The sequence below is a fragment of the Girardinichthys multiradiatus genome, chromosome 1 (genome assembly GCF_021462225.1).
Source record: "Girardinichthys multiradiatus isolate DD_20200921_A chromosome 1, DD_fGirMul_XY1, whole genome shotgun sequence".
Classification (NCBI taxonomy): Eukaryota; Metazoa; Chordata; class Actinopteri; order Cyprinodontiformes; family Goodeidae; genus Girardinichthys; species Girardinichthys multiradiatus.
Window position 1 is genome coordinate 21,678,944 of NC_061794.1, and position 20,184 is coordinate 21,699,127.

A 20,184-nucleotide genomic window follows, 5' to 3' on the forward strand; every position below is an offset into this window, starting at 1 on the left:
ACCGGATAATCGTGTCTTTGTTTTCAAATGCATTTTGTAGTCCTGAACAGAGCAGAGCTGTTTTTCTGCAGATGTGTCAGTGGTGAAAGACTATCCCAGACCTTTACCTGTTTTGTCAGAGTTGCAGAGGACGGTCTCCTTTTCGTGGGACCCGGGTCCGTGTCTCATCCACACAGAGATGGTGAAGGGCTCCTTCAGGTTGGTGTTCACCAAACCATCGGGCACCTTGATGGCCTGGGTCCCATTGAACTCGAATACCTGGTCGCTATCGTGTCCATTATCTGTAGGCAGTCCTACCGTCCAGTTAGCAGAGCTGCTTGGTGCAGGAAGGAGCTCCACGGTGCCGGTGCTGGCTCCTAAAAGAGAGAAAAATAGTTCAAGCTCAGTTTGTGATCATCAAAGTACCTAATCCTGCAACCGATTCTCATTTGGATTCATGTCCCTTACATCGACACCAGGTGACAGACCGTTAGTGACCTCTGGGTCCTTTAGGACAACCACATTGTAAAATATATTTTATTTCATCTTGGTGTACTTGAGACGTAAATAGAGATGCAGCTGACAGCGAGCAGGAAGACATGCCCTCCACTTTGCTTGGTATTGTGTAGGAGGACATAACGACCACTTTCACCCTCTTCGCTACATTCTCACACTACTCTCCAATTTTGCATTATTTGCTGTTATTTCAGCTTTTAACCTTGTTCTCTCTTTTCTCTTCCTAGAAGCTACACCTGGCCTGACTTTGTGTCTACCTGTGACACCTTTCTGGAGAGGGGCATTGTCCAAGCTTCTGCTGGCAACAACTTAATGCTCACCCTCTACCGATGATCCACATAGCCCTGTCTTTCAGTGTTTAACCCTTTCTCTCTCCTAGACATGGCAATTGACTGAGCTTAACTGTAACAAACTCTATGTGCTCTCTTTCAGACTCTAACCTTGAAAACTGGCTCAGAGTTTATCTGTTCTTTATTTCTAGGTGAAACGACTAAAGGAGCTACATCCATTAACATTTACTTTTCCTTCCCATAGAAAGTACTTCTGGATCAGTGCTTCTTTGTTCTCTTTGTGTCTCTGCTCTGTTCTCTCAAACCCCCAGTCGGTCGTGGCAGATGGCCGCTCACACTGAGCCTGGTTCTGCTGGAGGTTTCTTCTTGTTAAAAGGGAGTTTTTCCTCTCCACTGTCGCTACATGCATGCTCAGTATGAGGGATTGCTGCAAAGTCAACGCCAGTGACTGTCCACTGTCTCTACATGCTCATCCAGAAGGAGTGACTGCTGCAAGTCACTGACTGGATGCAATCTTCTGGGTTTCCTTAGATAAAAAAACTTTTGATCCAATTTGAATAAATAACTAACTGACTGCACTGTTCAATTGTTAGGATTAATTGGAATGAACCTGACTTTTGTGAAGTGCCTTGAGACAACATGTGTTGTGAATTGGCGCTATATAAATAAAACTGAATTTAATTGAAATATTGTGGTCGTCACCACCTGAGCGGTGTACCTCAGCAGCTCCCACAGAATAATCATGTGCCTCCGCTCTCCTTCTACTCACTTTTGATGGACATCCATTTCTTTGTAGGTCTGAAGTTGTGCCATATTCTTTCAGAAGGTGGGTTCAACAGAGCTCTGAGATGTCTGGGTTTTGGGATATTGTCTAACCTAAACCTACTTTAAACATCTCCATAATTTCGTCCTTTACCTCTCCACTGTGTTCCTTGGTCTTCATGTTGTTGTATTGAGTAATGTTCTCCAATAAACCTTTGAGGCTTTCAGAAAACAGCTGGATTCAAGCTGTTTTAAATTACACACAGGTTTACTAATGCAGCGACTTCTGAAGGAAAATTGGCTGCACTGGATTTTAATAAAGGGCCTCCGAATACAAGAGGGTGACACACACTTTCAAGTTTCTCGTGTGTAAGAATACCGAAAACCAAGCAATATTTCCTTTCCAATTCACAACTAGGCACTACTTTGAGTTGGATTATATATTTACCACACAGCTTGTGCAAAGACTTCTCAGAGTAGGTATCACGGTCACAGCCCTTTCCGATGTGGTTGGTTTCCAGCTCAATACTGGCCCAGACAGAGGTGATTGGCACATCGCAGGTCTCCAAGTGCATGCTGGGAAAAAGGGCCAGGCTACCTGTGCCCGGTTCATACTCAGTCCTCTTATTGAAGCCTGAGAACCAGGAGAGAAACAGAAGAGAATTAAGACATCTTCCTCAAAGGAGCTGTTATTTGTGGTGAGCTGTCAACACGGCGTGCTTTTATCAGTGATAAAAGGCCTGAAAGCTTAAAGGAGTTTCATAACAATGCTAATCTGTGTAGGAGTGTCAACAAAGACACTCCTGTAGAACCAAGGAAAGGTGAGCTTTGATACCTTGCCAGCTGGGTTTGCAGGTGGGCTTTATGCTGATTTTGACCAACACGTCTTCAGAAGCTCGGTTCTTTCCGCAGTCGTAGGCGGTCACGGTCAACTTGTACATGTGCTCCTTGCCAATGGTCAGCTTCTCTGTGTTCTTAATAAAGCCTGATAAAGACAATAACAAAGGGGGAATAAAACATAGCATTTTGACCACTTTACAATTAAACAGAATTTTTAATTTTTGACTAAATTAAAAAGGTGCAGCAAATGTAAAATTAAGAAATCATTTAGGTAAAAAACAAAGACAAGAAAGCCATAAATACCCGTTGGTGATATGCTGAATTTGGTCTTCTTTAACCTGATACACTTAAACGTTATTTATACAAGCAACTAAAAAAATATAAGGTTTATGGGCAAGAACGGACTAACAGGATTCCCACATATTTTCCAAACTATTCCTGACTCAAATTTCCAGAGATTTGAGTCCACGTCTGACTCATTTTTAAAGCATAAATTCAAACTTTCACTATGAAGTAAATAACTGTATGGAGGTTAGGCCTAAAAAACATAAACTGTAATTGGATGGATGGACCCAACACTAGGGAATGGCTTGTGGATATACAAATACTTTTTCATCTTCTCCTTTCTATGTCCATGATTATCCAGAATCAAATTCCTCCACACTTTTTAAGACTTTTCCAGACTGAGTAGCATCCCTGGATTCCAAGAAATAGATGGAAACTGTTGAGTTAAGATTCTGAACTGTCTTTAGATCCTTTTTATCTGATAGATCTGGTGCTATTTTTCAACAAAGAAATGTGAGTAACAGACACAATCAGAGATCACCCTGGATGATGTTTATAGAAGGCTGTTATTATAGGTGCTGAATCTTAAATGAAAGCCTTGTGGTGTCACTGTGTCCACATGTAATCTGTGTCAATATAATCTTTCTCAAACAGGCAAAGGGATGAGGGCGCTCCATGAATTATCCTCACCATCTTTGTCGATGGTAAACGGCACATCAGGTGTCACAATTTCATAGCTGCAGATTTGGCTGAACTGGAAGGAGCAGTCCGCATCCACCGCCTCCACCTTCAGGATGCTGTCATACTTCTTCCCCTCGATGACGGTGGCTTTGTATGTCTTTTCCTTGAACACTGGTGAGTACTCGTTGATGTCGTTCACCTGGATGTGGACGGTCGCCCTGAGAGGAACAGGATATCAGTTGGAACATTTTATCAGCTAGATTTCCAACAATGAGGTTTAATTTGACCTTGAAAAGGACATTAAAGGAATTATTTATGTGATTATCATTGGCAAGTGGTTATCTTTGTCTCTTTAATACCAAAAGTATCATTCAAATTGAAAAAAGCTAATTTGTTTCACTTTCAGTTTATGTTTGGATTGTTTTATAACAGCCTAAAAGAGCAGCAAACTAATTAGCTTTTATTCTGCATTAAACATTGTTATCCGGCTGCATCCGTGCCACTAAAGGACGCCTGTGGGTATCAGCTGGTTTCAAGTTAAGCAGCACTCTGCGGGACCATGTCTGTAGACTTATCCTCTGTTTAGTCAGAAACAGCTAATTCAAGAAAGCATTCAAGAAATTGATTCATTCTAATTATTATTTCTTAACACTTTTACACTGTAAAAAGTCACATAAAAGTAATTAATACAGTTTAAAACAGTTTAAAGTTGTGTGACTAAACAAAAATATTAGCATGAAGCTGTCTTTTGACTTTGTTTCGTCACATCTACAGCAAAATGAAGAAACAAATTCAATAATTTATGTTCAAAATGCCAGTCAATGGGAAACTTGTTCTTAATAAATGCATGAAATCTTGCTTTGTTCTGTAAACGGATTTGAGGAAATACCCAAGTTGTAGCAAACATGATCCCAGATAAATACATGGCTCATCTGACACAGAACACCCGGAACAGCTCAACAATAAGCAACAACTGTTTATTTACCTTTTGATTTGATTTGAAACCAGAGGTACGCAATTTATTGAATTACAATAGATTTTCTTTTGTATTTTGAGGATTTTATTTTTGTTAAAGATATGTTTTCGGCACTAGTGGCCTTTTATTTTGTATTTTTCCTTTTGACAGTAGGCAGACAGGAAAGAGGGGTAGAGAGAAGTCGAGACATTCAGCAAATGTCGGAAGGTCCGGGACTCGAACCCAGGACAGCCGCTTCGAGGACTATAGCCTCTGCATATGGTTGCGCGCCTTCGCCCCTACACCATCAGCGCCGCGCCCATATTTTGTGGATTTTTGTTGCTCACTGTGTTCGTTAGATCTCAAAGTTTATTTCCCTAAGCTTATTGTTGGTAGGTGTTTTCCTTATCACTTCATTCTTTTGTGTTTTATTCTAGTGTTCCTTATACATCTAGAGTTGCTTCCTGTTAGATTCTTCCCTGGGTTTCCTTGTATTTTTGTTCTGCTCTCTCCTGGATAATTAGTCTCCCTCCTTCAGCTGCTCTGCCCTTCTCTCTGCCTCAGCTGCAACTCACTTCCTCTGATAGGCTCATCTGGTTGGCTTGTCATTTCTCCACCTTGCTGCAGTATATAAAATCACTGTTTCTCATTGCTCTCTACTGGTTTCTTTTGTTTACCTTCCTTTCTGCTCTCCGTTACCAAGCCTGCTTTCTCCACGTTGTTCTGCCCAGTTCTCTGTCCGTACTCCCTGCTCTGTTCTCCTCGTTCGTCAGCTGCATGCTTTTGTTTTTTTATTAAATCATTTTAACTCACCATGCTCCCCCAAAGTCTCCATCTGCACTTTGGCTCAGAACAAACCTCGTAAAACATGACAGAGTAGATGCAGTATTATCCAGGCTGTGTTATTTAGGTGCTCTGGCTCTGCTTACCATCGATGTGTAGTCACATCATTTACATCCATTAAATAAAAGTTATTCTTTCTCAATGCCTGACATTAAATCTGACTAAACGTCTCCTGTTAATGGTCAGTCAGGGATACTAAAATTATTTCTGTTTGCTAAAAAATAAAAATGTTCTACTGATTATTTTGTGAAATTTAGACTTTTTAGCAAGCTTAAACTTTCTGGCTGATTGAGAGGTTTCTTCAGTATTTCCACAAAATGTTCTTTCCACATGATGCATCTATTTCGTGAAGTGCACCATTCCCTCCTGCAGCAATCACCCAGTATGATGCTGCCACTACTATACTTCACAGCTGAGATGGTGTTCTCAGGGTTGCAAGCTTCCCTGTTTATCCCTCAATGTAATGACGGTCATTATGGCCAAACACTTCAATTTTTGTTTTATCAGACCACAGGACATGTCTCCAGAAATCAATGTCTCAATCAAAAAAGAAAAGGATCATCTGAACTGGCCAAGCTTGACTCACTTGTGTGATTTCTTCATGTTGGCACCATCAGGGCCCTCTCCACAGTCATAGGCCTGGATGGTGAAGGTGTGCTCCTTCTGCAGCTCACAATCAAGCTTTTCCTTAGCCCTGATGACCCCCTCGCCAGTGGACTTGTCCAGGACCACTGCCTCGAAGGGGACGTTCTGCCCGTGGATCCTGAAGCCACAAATCTCACCTGAACACGTTGAGAGTCAAAAGGGAGTTCGCTCAGAATAGCTGGTGAGGGTTGCGACATTTAAAAATTTAGATAAAATGAAAAAGAATCGTGTTAACAGCAAAATAAATAAACAGCCACAGGTTTTGGGAACCAGGAGGGTTGTAGGCTGAAGTGCATGGAGTCTGTGGAGGAAGCCAAACTGCACATCATGTGGGTGAGTAGTTGGGAGAGGGTGTGGGACATTTGAGATCGTTTTATTTTAATTTCCAAGCCACTTGAAAACCAGTGCATCCAGTCATGCAGGCAGAAACTGAAAAAACGTGGACAGCCATTTCACAGGAGTACTCAGGATGTTGTAACAAACCAAAGTCGTGAGAAAAAGCTTAAAGTGAGAACAAAGACAAAGGCATTGAAAGTGAGCAGAATTAGGTTTGAACTTATATTATGCATAAACAATATTAAATAAAAATTAAACATAAAAGGTGATACGACACCAATCCATCAATCAACACCCCCCATAAAAAATCTGTGAAAGAATCGTAATTTCGGAAAACACTTCCAGTAAATAATCTGCACCGTTACAGAAAGTCTTCCTGTGTAATTCTGCCTGCCTCTCATCCAAAATAACTACAAAATAAACCCAGAAATCATATAGAACTAATAACAGGATCCAAACAAAAAGCACTGGATGAGAACTGGGGTTAGAAATATCAACTTGCTTGACATCCACATCAAATGACTGCAGCCATGCTAATGGTAGGGATTAGTGGCGGATAATTAACTCAAAAGAGATCCACTGAGGCAAGGGATGCAAAAAAACAGAAGCTTTGCAGCAGAGAGAGTTTGCATTAGTTAACAATCTCAGCAAATTCACAGACATCTGCAGGAGTTGCTCTCAAGCAATGTGAGAGAAAAGCCCAACGATGAGCATGCTTAACATCTTTAGGAATCTATTTTTAACTTTCAAATTTTAGAGTCAATTCCAGCTAGGATTTAGATTTCATTTATTAATAAACATTTGAAAAGCTGCCAAGTTATTTTAATTGAACGTGCAGGACAAAACGGCAACAAAATGACAGAGAACTCCTGGTTTTAGAGCAATTTTTGTTCCCGAGGTGACAGCTGATAAACTGTTAGGATCTGCAAACTGCAATGGATGTCTCATGCACAGATATTTCTAAAAGCAGTCGAGCCCCACATCACACTTTTCATCCAGCTGTTTCAGCTCTTTCAGAAACAAAAACAGCACAAAAAAAAAAAAAGAAAAAATCAAACGAGGTCGATTACAGAGCATGATAGGAGTTTCTGTGTAAAACGTGTGGATGCTGCTTTTATGTTAGTGGGTTAATAGTAACAAAAAATAAAAAAGATAAGCACAAGGCAGAAGAAAAAAGCCCACGATCACCTTCTTCAGTGAGGGTCACCTCAAAACTCTCTACATGGAGGGAAGAGGAGATAAACCCAGATAAGAAGAAAGTTAGAAGACACGTTGAAGAAAAGTAGAGACATACTTGAGCTGTAGACTAACACAGAGAAAGGCTCATGATAGGCAGAAGGGTCTCTTCAAATTTAAAAAAAGGAAATTATTTGCAATTCTATTAGCGAATAAGCTGTTTTTTTCCTGGCAATAAGGTGAAATTATTTGAACAAATCCCACCTTCAAGCAACTGTATGTTGTGAATGACTGAAGAAAATCTGTTCTTCAGCCATGATCACTATTTTCAGCCTTTGGGTGATTCATTCACCTTGATTATTAATGAGTTTCAGTCACTTAAGTTACTTAATTTTTCCCCTCCTTAGGAAAAACGAGCACAGCTAATAGATGGATTTCACATTTCAGGCTCCTGTGAAGGCCCCTACCACACAGCGGAAACCATGGCCTCTCTCGACATGATGGCTCTATTAGGGGAGTTCCTGAGCCTTTCATGTTTTTCAGAAACCTCTCAGCGAGGATCAGGGGAGTCGTAAGTTATCTCGAACTTAAAGTTGAATCATAAATGCTGGATATATTAATAACGTGATGGACAGTGTCAATGTTCATGTTCACTGACACTCCCTTGGCTCTGTACCAAATAAGGAGATCTAAAGAGCTCAGTAAGAATGGATGGAGAGAGCCTGTGAACATCCATTTTCTATTCTGGAACCGATCTGGGTCTGAGATTTGACTGGACCATTCCAACACATGAATATGCTTTAAAATAAAGCATTCCATTGTAGCTATGGTTGTATTATTAGGACTATTGTCCTGCTGGAAGGTGAACCTCCCCCTGGTCCTCCTCAAGTCTTTTGCAGCCTCTTCAGGATCATCCTATATTAATCTTCTCATTAGCTTCTCACAGCATGGTGATCCTGCAGCACACCCTGTGTCACCATGTGAAGGGGAGTTCAGGGGGATGTTTTCTACCATTAACTGCATGTAGAGCAAAAAGCTACATTTTGGCCTTGTCTGACCCGAGACCCTTCTTGCACATGTTGCTATGTCCCCTACATGGCTTGTAGCTGTAAACAGGACTTCTTTTATCTTTTATCCTCTTCACCCTGACCTGTCTGCTGTCTTCCTTAGTCTTAATGGTGCCGTTTCACACTAATGTTCTCTAACAAACCTCTGAGGCCTTCACAGAACAGCTGGATTCACACTGAGATTAATGCTAACTCAAAAAGCGACTCTTCTTCTATGGTAAACATTGATTCATTCGCTCTGATCTGACTTCAAGGCGTGTATTTGATTGGGCCTCTAAAATGCCTGTGGGTCGGCTTAACAGGGAACCCTTTTAGTTGACACAGATGGAGGGAATCTGGCATGATGGAGCAGCTCACCCCTGTTGCCATGTGAAGCCAGACGGCTCACTCTGCCTCCAGAGAGAGAGAGAGAGAGAGAGGTAGCGCCAGTTCACAGGGACACACGGTCCGTTCATAAACGCCGCTCATCAAAAGGGGTGCCCCAGAAGTGGGTGCACCAAGCTGTGTATTCAGCACTAATTCGCTGTGAAGGGAGACAAACATCATGCAGAGAATGAGTACTTTTGTTCTTGGGGTTTATTGTTGAAGATGGCCATCTTAAAAACAGCAACAATGAAGAGCTCTGCTTTAGAGAGGCTATCGCCTTCCTCTTCAGGGTCTGTTTTGGCTGAAATGTGGAAGCTGAAGCCTCACGGTAATTCAGGACAAGTGATCATATGAAGTGGAATAAGAGCACCAATCATAGTGAGCAGCAGATAAAAGATAGTGGAACTCATATGGTACTTTAAGTCCAAACCAAAGTCAATGCTGATGTGATTGAAAATACCAGGAGCAAATGTTTTTCTCATAACATCAAACTCATAAATTGTGGCTCTCCACTGGGAAGAATAAACCCAAGCAAAAAAAAAAAAAAAAAAACAACATTTTGATCTGATAAATCAAAAGGGTCGATCTGGTGGCATGGCAGCCAGATGTCCATCAGTATGAAAGGCAAGTCATTAAAATCTTATGGTATGGATGCCTTTGAGTCACACATGTGTGCTACCAGAGAGTATTGAACCATAATTAAAGCAACAAAGTAAGATTAAACGTTCCTGACCTCATCATAGCTGAGTCAGCTGCTCTTTTACATTTAAAAAAAGACACACAGTTTATCTCAGATGCAACCTTGATCATGGGAGGAATTAAAACTCATTTATATTGAAACACGTGGCGGGGAGGAAGACCTTCATACATTAACCATGAAGCCCAATGCTCAGGATAAATAGGAGGCTCTACTTCCATTTTAAGTACAGCTGTCTTTCTGTTTCATTTGGTAAGAATAATTAATTTGATATATGAATAATGCCTCATCTGTCTTTAAAACGAAACATCACTGTCTACGTCTAAAAGCCACAGAAATTCTGCATCGGGGAGCAGAGTAATATTGCTTTCTCTTTCATTTTATCTGAAATGACCAGACAGTAATCTCAGCTACAGCTTTGATCATCATCTAGTGAAGGAGCAGCAGCAGCATTCAATTTTCTCTCTCACCTGCGTAGCGTAATGGAGCATCTTTGTCCAGCGCAATTAGAGGAGGGTCCAGAATAACTTTGTCATCATTCTCGGTCACAATCCCATGGTACGTCGTCTCGATCCATGGTTTGTGCTTATTGACTGCGAGGAAGCAAGAGAGAGAAAATGTCAGTTTAGACCAAACATTCACAGACAAAATAAGCTGATTGCAGCTTCACTTCAGTGGAAGTGGAAACCTGTTTACATATTCAGAATTATTTTTTAACAATCTGATGAGTTTCCTGCTATGCTGGTATGACTTTTATCTCCTCCTCCCCCCCATGCAGTTTGAATACATTTTTAATGAGGTAAGGGATGCTTTTAATGTTATTTTTAGAAGCTCCACAGAAAGTGGAGAGACAACCTGCAGCAGAAACCAAGAGCCAACGAGGACCGGGCACGTAAATCACTTTCTGTCTTACTCACTTTCAACCCCAAATGGGAGACAAAATTATTTCAAACAGATTGATCCACTATTATTACCAGTTAGCTGCAACAGTGCTATCAGGTAGATGATAAAGACAAGGTCAGGCTACTTCGTGCTACAGGAGTCGGACTGTTTGGGGCTCTGTCCACATCCCAGCTGCAGACAGGACTCTGCTGTAGCTCGCGGAGGCAGAAAAAGCTGCAGTGAGTGACATATTTGGGCTGGCGCAGAAAACAGCTGTGATGCAGGAAAAATGCAGCTCTCTTACAGCCAATGTGCACTCCCTCCACAACGAGAGGGAACAATGGCATTAATGTGCTACTGATCTGCAAATGTGATGGTAACATTTGCTGACAACAGATTGAAGAGAAGAGATATAATGACTGAGCTAATCCAGGCTGCACAATATAACTTGATATGCAATTGTAATATTACATCTATTTGGATGGATGGATGGATGGATGGATGTCTATAAATCCAAAAATCTTTTCCTACTCTATTGTCCACGATGCAGAAGATGTGGACAGGATCGAGGAATTTAACAAATGAACTTGAATCCACTGAAGAATGTGAAATCTTGTAGAATTTGTGAATTTCACCAAATCAGGGTAACAATTAAGGTGTTTAAACAGACCTCAGACAGGCCTTGTTGACCGCTGCAGCTCTCTGTCTGCCTGCTCAGACATGTAGGACAGACCTGAGCACAGCACGTTGCTCTAACACTGAACACAAGAGATACGATTTCCAAAACAACACACCTTGTTTTCAAAGCAGGGGCGAAAAAACTCTTTCTGTACATTTTGTCTGACGTCTATTCAATGAAAACAGCATAAAAACGTTTTACGAGCCAAGCCATCAATCAGGCACATCAAAACAGAGGACAGGAGCTAATGTTAGCATGCTACTGCTCCACATTGTTAGCAGAGGAGACGTTTTCAGACTTTGTAGCCTTATGTGGCAGGTCAGAAAGTCTTTAAAAAATAAATGATTATAAAGAAATAATAAATATGTGCGTTGTAGGTGGATTTACTTTAAGAAAATGATAGCAACTATGTTGGGCCCATTTAGAACAAAGAGGACACCAGTGCAGAGATACAAACAAAATATCATTCCCAAGTCATGTCATGCTGGAAGTTTGATTCTTCTGTTTAAATGAACAGTTTCTTTACTTACAAATGAAAGTTGGTAAAAAAATAATTATTTTCTTTTTCCATACATCCAGGTGGTGGTACAAACTACCACCTAGAACTTCTAACTAATCTGATCAAAAATAGCACAAAAAGCTGTTCCTGTTCAAACAAAAAGAACACCGTTTAATTTTTTAGGCCATAAAACAATGCTTGTTGTTCCCGTTCAAATTATTCAACGTGACTCGACCATCCCTTCATGCACCACATTGATGGAAACAACAACCTGCTGCTACAGCCTACACAATCAATGGCAGGAAATGATCGACTGCAGCACAACGTTGCCAAATGTTGCGTAGGATGCTCCTCGGTGACATAATCTATCTGAAATTGAAAATTATTTAATGGAAGTTAAATATATTGAATCAGTGGTGGAATGCTTTGTGTTTCCAGATGTGCCTTTAAATTAATCTGGCTTTTTACACTCAAACTATTTAGGCAAAATTACAATTAGAAAGATAGAGTTTTGACAAACGACTTAAGCATCGATCACAGTATTCCCATTACAGCCTCCAGGACGCTTTTACAAAGTCCCAGGACATTTAAGCTTTAATTATCAGAACTTTTGAGTTTTAGCACACTAATTAATATATTTATTGCCAGTAGCAAAGCAGAAGGTCAATAACCAGTTTACTGAGGCCGTCTGACTGAACAAATCAAACCTTTTTGCAAATACTCTGTGAGGGTCAAAAAGGTTAATCCAAACTGAATTACTCGTGTTGTTGGTTGGTGAAAAAAAGATCTGCATGTGCTTATTGTTGCAGAAAAAAGACAGCACTGCTGCACGTGTACTGACTAACAACATGTTAGATGTCCTATTATCCAAATGTGCTACACCTTGAGCTTCAAACAGACTAGACTGTACAAAAAAACAAAAAACAAATAATGCAGTTAGAAAGGATGCAGATGTTTTCAGATAGCATTAAATATCCCTCGGCAATACTTGGATCGACTGCAGTTGTGTAAATATCACTGATTGCACAATCACTAAAAGTTAATGACAACATACTTGAATCGAGTTGGTGTGATCTACACTTGACACTTACAGAGTAATATGCAATTTTTTTACATCATAATATCAAAGCACCTGCAACATGAAATAGATTGAGGAAAGATTGGGATGCAAACTAAAACGGACATAACATGCCAAAAAGATTCCTGGAAGCTTGTACCAGAAAAACCAAAAATCTCAACTGCATTACTGACTAAAAATCATCAGAATAAAAGTTTTTTTCACTTTGCCTAATATCTCAGACAATAGGCCTGGTTAAATCCTGTCCTCTAAATGAAAAACTTGACATACTTACCAGTAAGTTTGATAAATCACTTTGCTAAGTGATTATTGACCTGAAGTGAAGTGAATGTCTTTAGACAGATTGCCGGGCCAGACTGCACCAATAATCAGCTTTAGTTTCCACAGAGTTACAGTTACTCTGAGCGGGGTCACATGTGGGCCTCTTGTTTGACCACGAACTGTTTGAGGCCTATATCTTTGAAGTTTGGTGAGCCAGGTCTGCTTCTGAAGAGTAGTTACTGCGCATTTCAGTAAAGTAAAAAACATGGCAACCAACCAAGATGGCGTCCTAAAGATTTTTTCTGTCTAAATTAAAACTTTTTCCAGACTTAGATTAGATGAGTGTGCTATCCAATTTGGGCCAATTTTATAAATAATTAAAGACTGAATACAAGGATGAATATGTAAAATGGATGAACAAACAAATACTGCCTTGAAGACAACCAAACCTCTCTCAGCCTAAACTAAATGAAGGAAACTCAAAGCACATTAACTCAGCTCTATAAGCCAAGCAAAGTCCGACACACGAGGCTAGTTCCCAACAATGGCCTGAGATTGGCAGCCCAGATCCACTAAAACAAAAGTGAGTGCATACATCCACAGAAGGCAAACAGTGGAAGAATGTCACACAAGTAAGTGTCAGCATGAAAACAAAAGAGGCAAACCCACACAACCAATGAGGAATTCAAAAGCTCTACTACAGCGCTGCTGTGCATTGCAGATACAATCCAAGTCTGACTAATTCATATGCTTTCAGCATGAAATAAACTCTATAACATTTCTTTTAAAACATGAAACTCATTGTTGTGAAAATCCCAAAGAGGCCCACTTTGACAAGACAGCGTTATCACCCCTCCCTGCAAGCCTCCAATGAATAGAGGCTCGTTCACACTCAAAAACAAAGACGTAATTTGCACAAATGCAGACTTTATTGTGTTTCATACAAACCTTTTTTATGTTATTATATGCAAGAAAACGGGAGGCAATAGTAGTACAAAGGATTTATGAAGGAGTAAGATTATGGTTTAGAAGCAATGCACCCTGGGAGGCGATTATATTTCACTTAGAGGATTTCCCCTTTCAGAAATTTAAAGTTTAAAATCTCAAATTAATGAAGACTATGATACTGTCATCATCAAAATCTGCTAATTTATATTCATACAGATCACTGATAAATGCAGAAAATCATGTACTGCAGTGAATATTTTGTAGACAATTTGGTAGCAAATTCAATCAGCTCTGGCTGCTGATGAGAAGATCACTTACAAAAAGAAAATAGAAACGGATTTTCCCCCCGTTCATTTAAAATGCAACAAACTAAAAACTTTCACTTGACCAATCAAATGTTGTTTAATAAACTTTGATCTGACCTCGGCCAATGACTGCTGGAGATAGACACCAGCTCCTCCACGACGCTGCATGGACAAGCGGGTATAAATGATGGATGGACATTGTGATTTTAGTAAAAAAAATCTGATAAAGGTTAGGGACATGTTAAGATACATAAATGGGAATATTGTTGCAATTCCCTAATTTTCTGGTGGATTTAAAACTTGAACAGGTTTAAGAAAAAACCTGAGGTATATTATTTATTTTATGGAGAAAGGTTGTTATTGAATCAATGTTTACACAGATGGGTTTGCATGTGTTTTAGTGCTCAAAAAGAAAATAGGAATCTGCCAAACTTGGAATCTGTGACAAAAACCAGAAATCGGTATCGGCTGGTACGGGCCTGATCGGTCCTTTTAATAATAAAAAGGTAAAAAGAAACCTGTTGCGTTCTATTAAAACTTGTATTAAAATGTATTCAACATCCAACAAGTCAAAGCTTGAAGAAGCTCAACGATTACCACATTTCCTTTCAGTGCGTGGGCTGTTATTCATTTTTCTCTCAGGTTAACTGTTAATTATTTTCCGGTTTAAAAAGGGCAAGAGGAAAGACTCTAAGTGCAGAACTGCTGTAAACTAAAATCTTAAGAGCAATGCGTTACAAAGCTGATCCACGGAAAAAATCCTGCTTTCTGAGAATATATTAAAGTAAAATGTGAGCAAAACACATTAGGCTGGGAGAATGCTGCAATTATATTTGCTACATAACACTTTGTGGATATAAACAAAGTGAACAATGCCTTTAAAGCAATTCTGCTGCCTTGATGAACAAACAAAAGCCTCATTCCCTCTAAGAGTATGTGAGAAAAGATTAAGAAAACACTGAATTATAAAGGGGGAAATATTTTCCCACAACAGACGTGCTTAAGTTTGCAGCATAACCATGTTTTGTTAAAAGAAATACTAACCAGGCAAGGCGCGTGGCGTAGCGGTAGAGCATGTGACCCATATACTCAGTCGTCGACGCAGCCGTCCCTGGTTTGATTTCTCCTGAGCCTTTCACGTTTTTCAGAAACCTCTCAGCGAGGATCAGGGGAGTCGTAAGTTATCTCGAACTTAAAGTTGAATCATTAATGCTGGATATATAGGCCTGAAAACCTATGCTGCATGTCTTCCCCCTCTCTCCACCCCACTTCCTGTTTGTCTACTTTTAAAAAATAAAGGTCACTAGTGCCACAAAATGGTTAAAAATGAAATACTAACCAAACAAACACAGCTGATATCCACACATACAGAGGGTGACTTTATAAAACATGCATTATAAAGAAGCTTGCTTCATGCAGGACCAGAACGAGGAACTCAGTACACCACAGTACTACAGATACTGGAAAAGTAAAATACAAATATCAAGCTGTGGCCCTCTGAGCAAAGATGGTGGGCTACTGAGCATCCTCCAAACTCAGCAACGGCCTCCCATCCAATTCTGTTACACAGCAAATAAAGCCAGTAGCATTTAATCCTATCAAGGAATGCCACATTCACTCACAAAGTCAAAAAAATAAAAAACAATTAGTAAATGGTGTCCCCTGCCAAGTTTTTATTATGCACATTTGGGAAGAAAACATAAGAATGACAAACAAATGTTGAATTCAGGAGGCTAGCAATGGTTTGGAGTGAGGAGGTTCAATATTACACTTGCCTCGTCAACAGACAGAAAAGGATAAAGTACTAACTTTTTACAAAACCCACTTTCTTCCTGGGCTCTACTCTACTCAGTCCGCTTTAGGACCATTTCCATTACTGGATTTTCCTGCCCGGTACTGTTTTTTTTTTTATACGTGTTCAGACGTAGGTCCCATTGGAGCTGAAATCTGATGTGAACATACTGTTGTTTACTGATGGACCATGGGCGCGGGTCAGCCGTATAAGTCTGTAAGCTGAAAAGCATCCACCATTTTCCAAACTCGGTACACTACAGGTAAGCCATGAAATCCTCACAAGCAACCAGCAAGTCTAACTTTGGTGCAACAATGAGACTGCAAAATGCAGATGCAGCTCCATGGTGTCTCGGAAAAATAAAGACGCGCGTTTTGGTTGCTGTCAGTGTGTCACTGGAAACACAACAGGTAGAGTGAGGACAAGTGGAGTGGAGCCGTGTGGTGCAGGATCCGTGAATGGAAAAGAGGCATATTAGGGCCTAATCATCCAGTGACCGGCTCTGCCACCTGGACAGGGTCCTTTTCATGACACACCATTTTTTCTTCAAGATTCCTGCTGTACAATAAACAACTTGCTTCATATGAACAGTTTCTTTCCTCTGTTTGAATATGACTGATTACTGAGGCTCTAATCAATCAGTCAGTCTGCCAAATTTCCCTGGTTTGGCTCTGAACAGCGACTGGTAGCTCAAATAGACATCAGATGATCAAATGAATCAGAACTGAGAACCTCAACCTTTTTTGGTCTGTCAATGCATCAACCAACAGCATTATCTTCGATTCCTTCCTTTTGCATTAAAAAAACAAAAATCAGATAAAGGTTGAGAATAAATGCACTGGTGCATAAATGAGGATAATCTTGTAATCCATTTATTTAGAAAATGATTACCTCTATCAGTGAACCTACAGTAATTGAGGTCAATGTTTGTAGCATTTAATTAATGATCACTCTATTTTCTAACATTGGATTTAAACTTTTTCTTTTTAAGCCTTATGAGTAAAATTTGCTGAGCCTGCTTTTACCAGTAAGATTCAGTAGCTGTACGTCCAAGTCGAACCATAAGCCAGTAAGTAAATCTGCATATTAGTCAATGTTGCTCAATTCTGACTGTGTGAAGCATCTTAATATATGTGAATGTTAAGAAAGGGGTATATAAATAAGGATTAAATGACTGTCTGACTGAACTAACGCAAATTTTACACAAATTAGTTTGTGTGTACTAAAGCACATAAAAGTGCATCTCTAATTATTTCTCAGTATAAATAACATTTAGGCTTTGAATTATGACTACATGTGGCCCCAATAATAGGATAGTAGAGCCAGGGTTGGGGTTGAATCACAACGCTGCAAATATTGGCGTCATATTTTTGTCTGAAAGAACATCTGTCCAGAGCTTCTGCACATCTTCCATGTGAATTATCTCAACTTTTCTGGACACAACTCTAGATTTTCCAGAGAGATTTAAAAACATTCTGTCTTCAGGACATCTGAATGCACAATCATTTAGAAGGGAAATGTTTGCACAACGGTTGGATTTCATTACCAGATGTAAAGGGCCGTTTCCCTGTTTTCTGTTAAAACAGCTCAATTTAAAAACCTACAACCCAGACTAGATTATCCCATCACAACCCCAGTGAACGAAGTAACGTAGCAAGCATTCACATGGACACAAAGACAGAGCGCTGTTATGGTAGGCCTTCTCTGTCCCTGAACCCCTAACCTATACAGTTTGACCTATTAGCCGTGTGAAACACTTCCTGCTAGAATGTTAAGGACACAATAGGTCTTGGTAATCCTGAGATTCAATAGGCCGCCAGCTCACCGACTCACCATTTAAAGCACCGCTGTTAGAGACAGTGCATCTCTGTGACACGGGGAACAAATCAGTGAAACAACAACTCCAACTCTAATAGCATGTGGCGGAAAATCCAAGACTGTTTCCCTAAGAGAGAATTAACTAAGCTTTATCTCGAGCGTTTGCCAGAGGTTTCTCACAGATCCATTAGTTGCATGAGCCCAAGTACCCGTCCTGATTAATAAAATACATCATATCTGGCCACAGTCTGCTGTTTGCTCAGGAGAAATAACAGAATTGTCCACATTGTGGCAATGGCCTGTGATTATCAGATGAGGGGTTATAATACCAGCGAACCTCAGAGGGCTTGTTGTGTAATAATGGTGCTGCAGTCACATGTTGAGGCTGTGCTGCGGTTGTGGAGCTCTGCTTCATTGATCTAGCCCAAGTGGTATGGCAGGAGTCTGCGAATTATCTTCTTTGATCACATCACGGCTGAAGCTCTAATACAAACCATAAAAAGGGAAGACACAGCGATTTGATGGAAAAACAATATGGTATTTGTTTATACCTGTCAAAACTGTTCTGGTTCTATTGTCAAACTATAATTAATAAAATACCACACTGATAACAAGCACAGAAACTGCATATCTGCAGAGCCTTGCAAAGGTCTTTCACTTCCTCCCATTTTGTCAAGTTACAATAACAAAAACTTCCACGTACTTCATTGGGATTTTATGTGATAGACTAACACAAAGTAGCCCATTAAAAATTATACAAGAATATAAATGTTATTTTACAGATTAAAACCTAGGCGGTATGCATTCGCATTCTGCCTTCCTAAGTCGAGCCTTATAAACTTTCTTTGCAAAACAGATCAAGCTCAGTCAGACCGGTGGAAAGGATGCAAACCATAATACTGTCGCTCTGGTGGGTTTAGGTTTGCTGTCCAGCTGGAAGATGAACACGAGCTCTATTGGAGCCTCTAACAGGTTTTCCTCCAGTATTTCCCTGAATTTAGCGTCCACCACCTTCCCATCAATTCTGACCTGCTGAGGAAAAGCGTCCCCACAGAATGATGGTGCCACCACCATGTTTCACTGACAAGTTGGCCAGCTCAGGATGAAGATTAATAGTTTGTGGTTGTTACATGAACAAACAAATGCCCAGTGTAGCATGCATGTATTTTACTATGCTTGAGTATATAAGCAATAATGCATGTAGATTAAACATCCTGAGTAACCACAGTAAATGTTGGATTACAAGAATTGCTAATAAATTGATAAGTAGGACTGAAAACTGCTAACCAAAGGCAGTGTTATTGGCAGAATGCTCTCCAGAGTAGCCTGGCAGTCTCATTGTTTGAGGCTAAATAAAGCTCCTCTGTTGCCTGGTTGTTCATACTTGTCTTATTAGCTGGAGCAGCATGCTCAAGGAGGTTTTATCTACGCTCAGACAAAGACTTTCAAGTGTTTCCAGAAATAGTCTGGGACATTCTGAATGCAAAAAAGTTAAAAATGTAACTGATGAACCAGGAACAAAGCATTAGTAACAGGTGTACTTTCAACAAACAGCAAGATGCCTTCTGGCGGTTTCGAATGCAGCTCAAGGCCTTATTAAGTCAGCAAAAACATATAGACACAGTAGCCGAAGAAGTGGAGGCATGCAAATCAGACCCAGTGAAAAACTTCAGTTATCCAGAGAGAAGTGGACCAGGAATAATCAATGAACAATCTGCTCTCGGTCTGAAACAGCCGTCACACTTCTCTGTTTGTCTGGCCTTGCAAGTTTGTGAGCTCGTTAACCCGAGTCGCTTCCATCACAAACCTGGGACTGTTCTGTGAGGCCCCAGAACCCGTAATGGAAGGCTGGGGCCTCAGGGGCCCAGACTCCCAAAACTCAGAACTCAGACAGGAAAGCTTCTCAGTTCCCCTGCCAGGCAACATTTGTTTGTTCTCTGTGCACTCACAGCCGCCCATCGGCCCCGACACGCCCTGGATGACCGCAGAGCTCTTCTGAAGAGGGGGGCTGGAGACTCTGCAACCTTAAACGCAACTCAATCAGCTTTCTGTGTGAACTGCACTACAGCAGCAGTAAGGAAGAGTGAGACGATCAAGCTCTAAACGGGCTCTAAGTGTAGCTGGCCTGCAGCGGGTAACTTGCTCTCTGGTTACCGGTTTCCCATGGAACCGGAGTCTTAATGTGAATACGCCCCGTTGTGAATAGCTCTGCTGTGGCCCTTTTCTTTTGCCTGGAAACAGCAGGACTCAGGGGAGCGCTAGTCAGCCAGAAAAGCTGCACATCCCAACTGTGATACTGTTTTCTCACAGAAAAATAATTCCTACACATTGTGCATGTAAGAAATTCCAGACTTGACTTCCCAAAATTCATTCATTTTAAAATATAAACATTAAATTAATAGAAGACAGGCTTTAAATATGGGAGCTGAAAGAAGGAAGGAAAATATGGAAAATAGTGAATTTAGTCCTGAAAATGCGACCTTT

The 20,184-nt window shown here is 40.4% G+C and overlaps 1 protein-coding gene across 4 annotated transcripts in view; it reads right to left on the bottom strand.

The window, feature by feature from the left end:
• clstn1 (calsyntenin 1) overlaps nucleotides 1–20,184 on the bottom strand; it is a 43,705-nt gene that overhangs the window by 17,800 nt on the left and 5,721 nt on the right. For 2 of the 4 annotated variants that reach the window (XM_047363890.1, XM_047363874.1), the window contains exons 2-8: nucleotides 9,909–10,031; nucleotides 7,321–7,350; nucleotides 5,738–5,933; nucleotides 3,363–3,571; nucleotides 2,383–2,532; nucleotides 1,996–2,181; nucleotides 108–356 (exon numbers count right to left, since the gene is read on the bottom strand). In XM_047363890.1, the coding sequence (XP_047219846.1) occupies nucleotides 108–356; nucleotides 1,996–2,181; nucleotides 2,383–2,532; nucleotides 3,363–3,571; nucleotides 5,738–5,933; nucleotides 7,321–7,350; nucleotides 9,909–10,031 (1,143 nt within the window). The remainder of the gene's footprint in view (nucleotides 1–107; nucleotides 357–1,995; nucleotides 2,182–2,382; nucleotides 2,533–3,362; nucleotides 3,572–5,737; nucleotides 5,934–7,320; nucleotides 7,351–9,908; nucleotides 10,032–20,184) is intronic. The other 2 variants (XM_047363899.1, XM_047363881.1) reach the window with 1 other exon arrangement.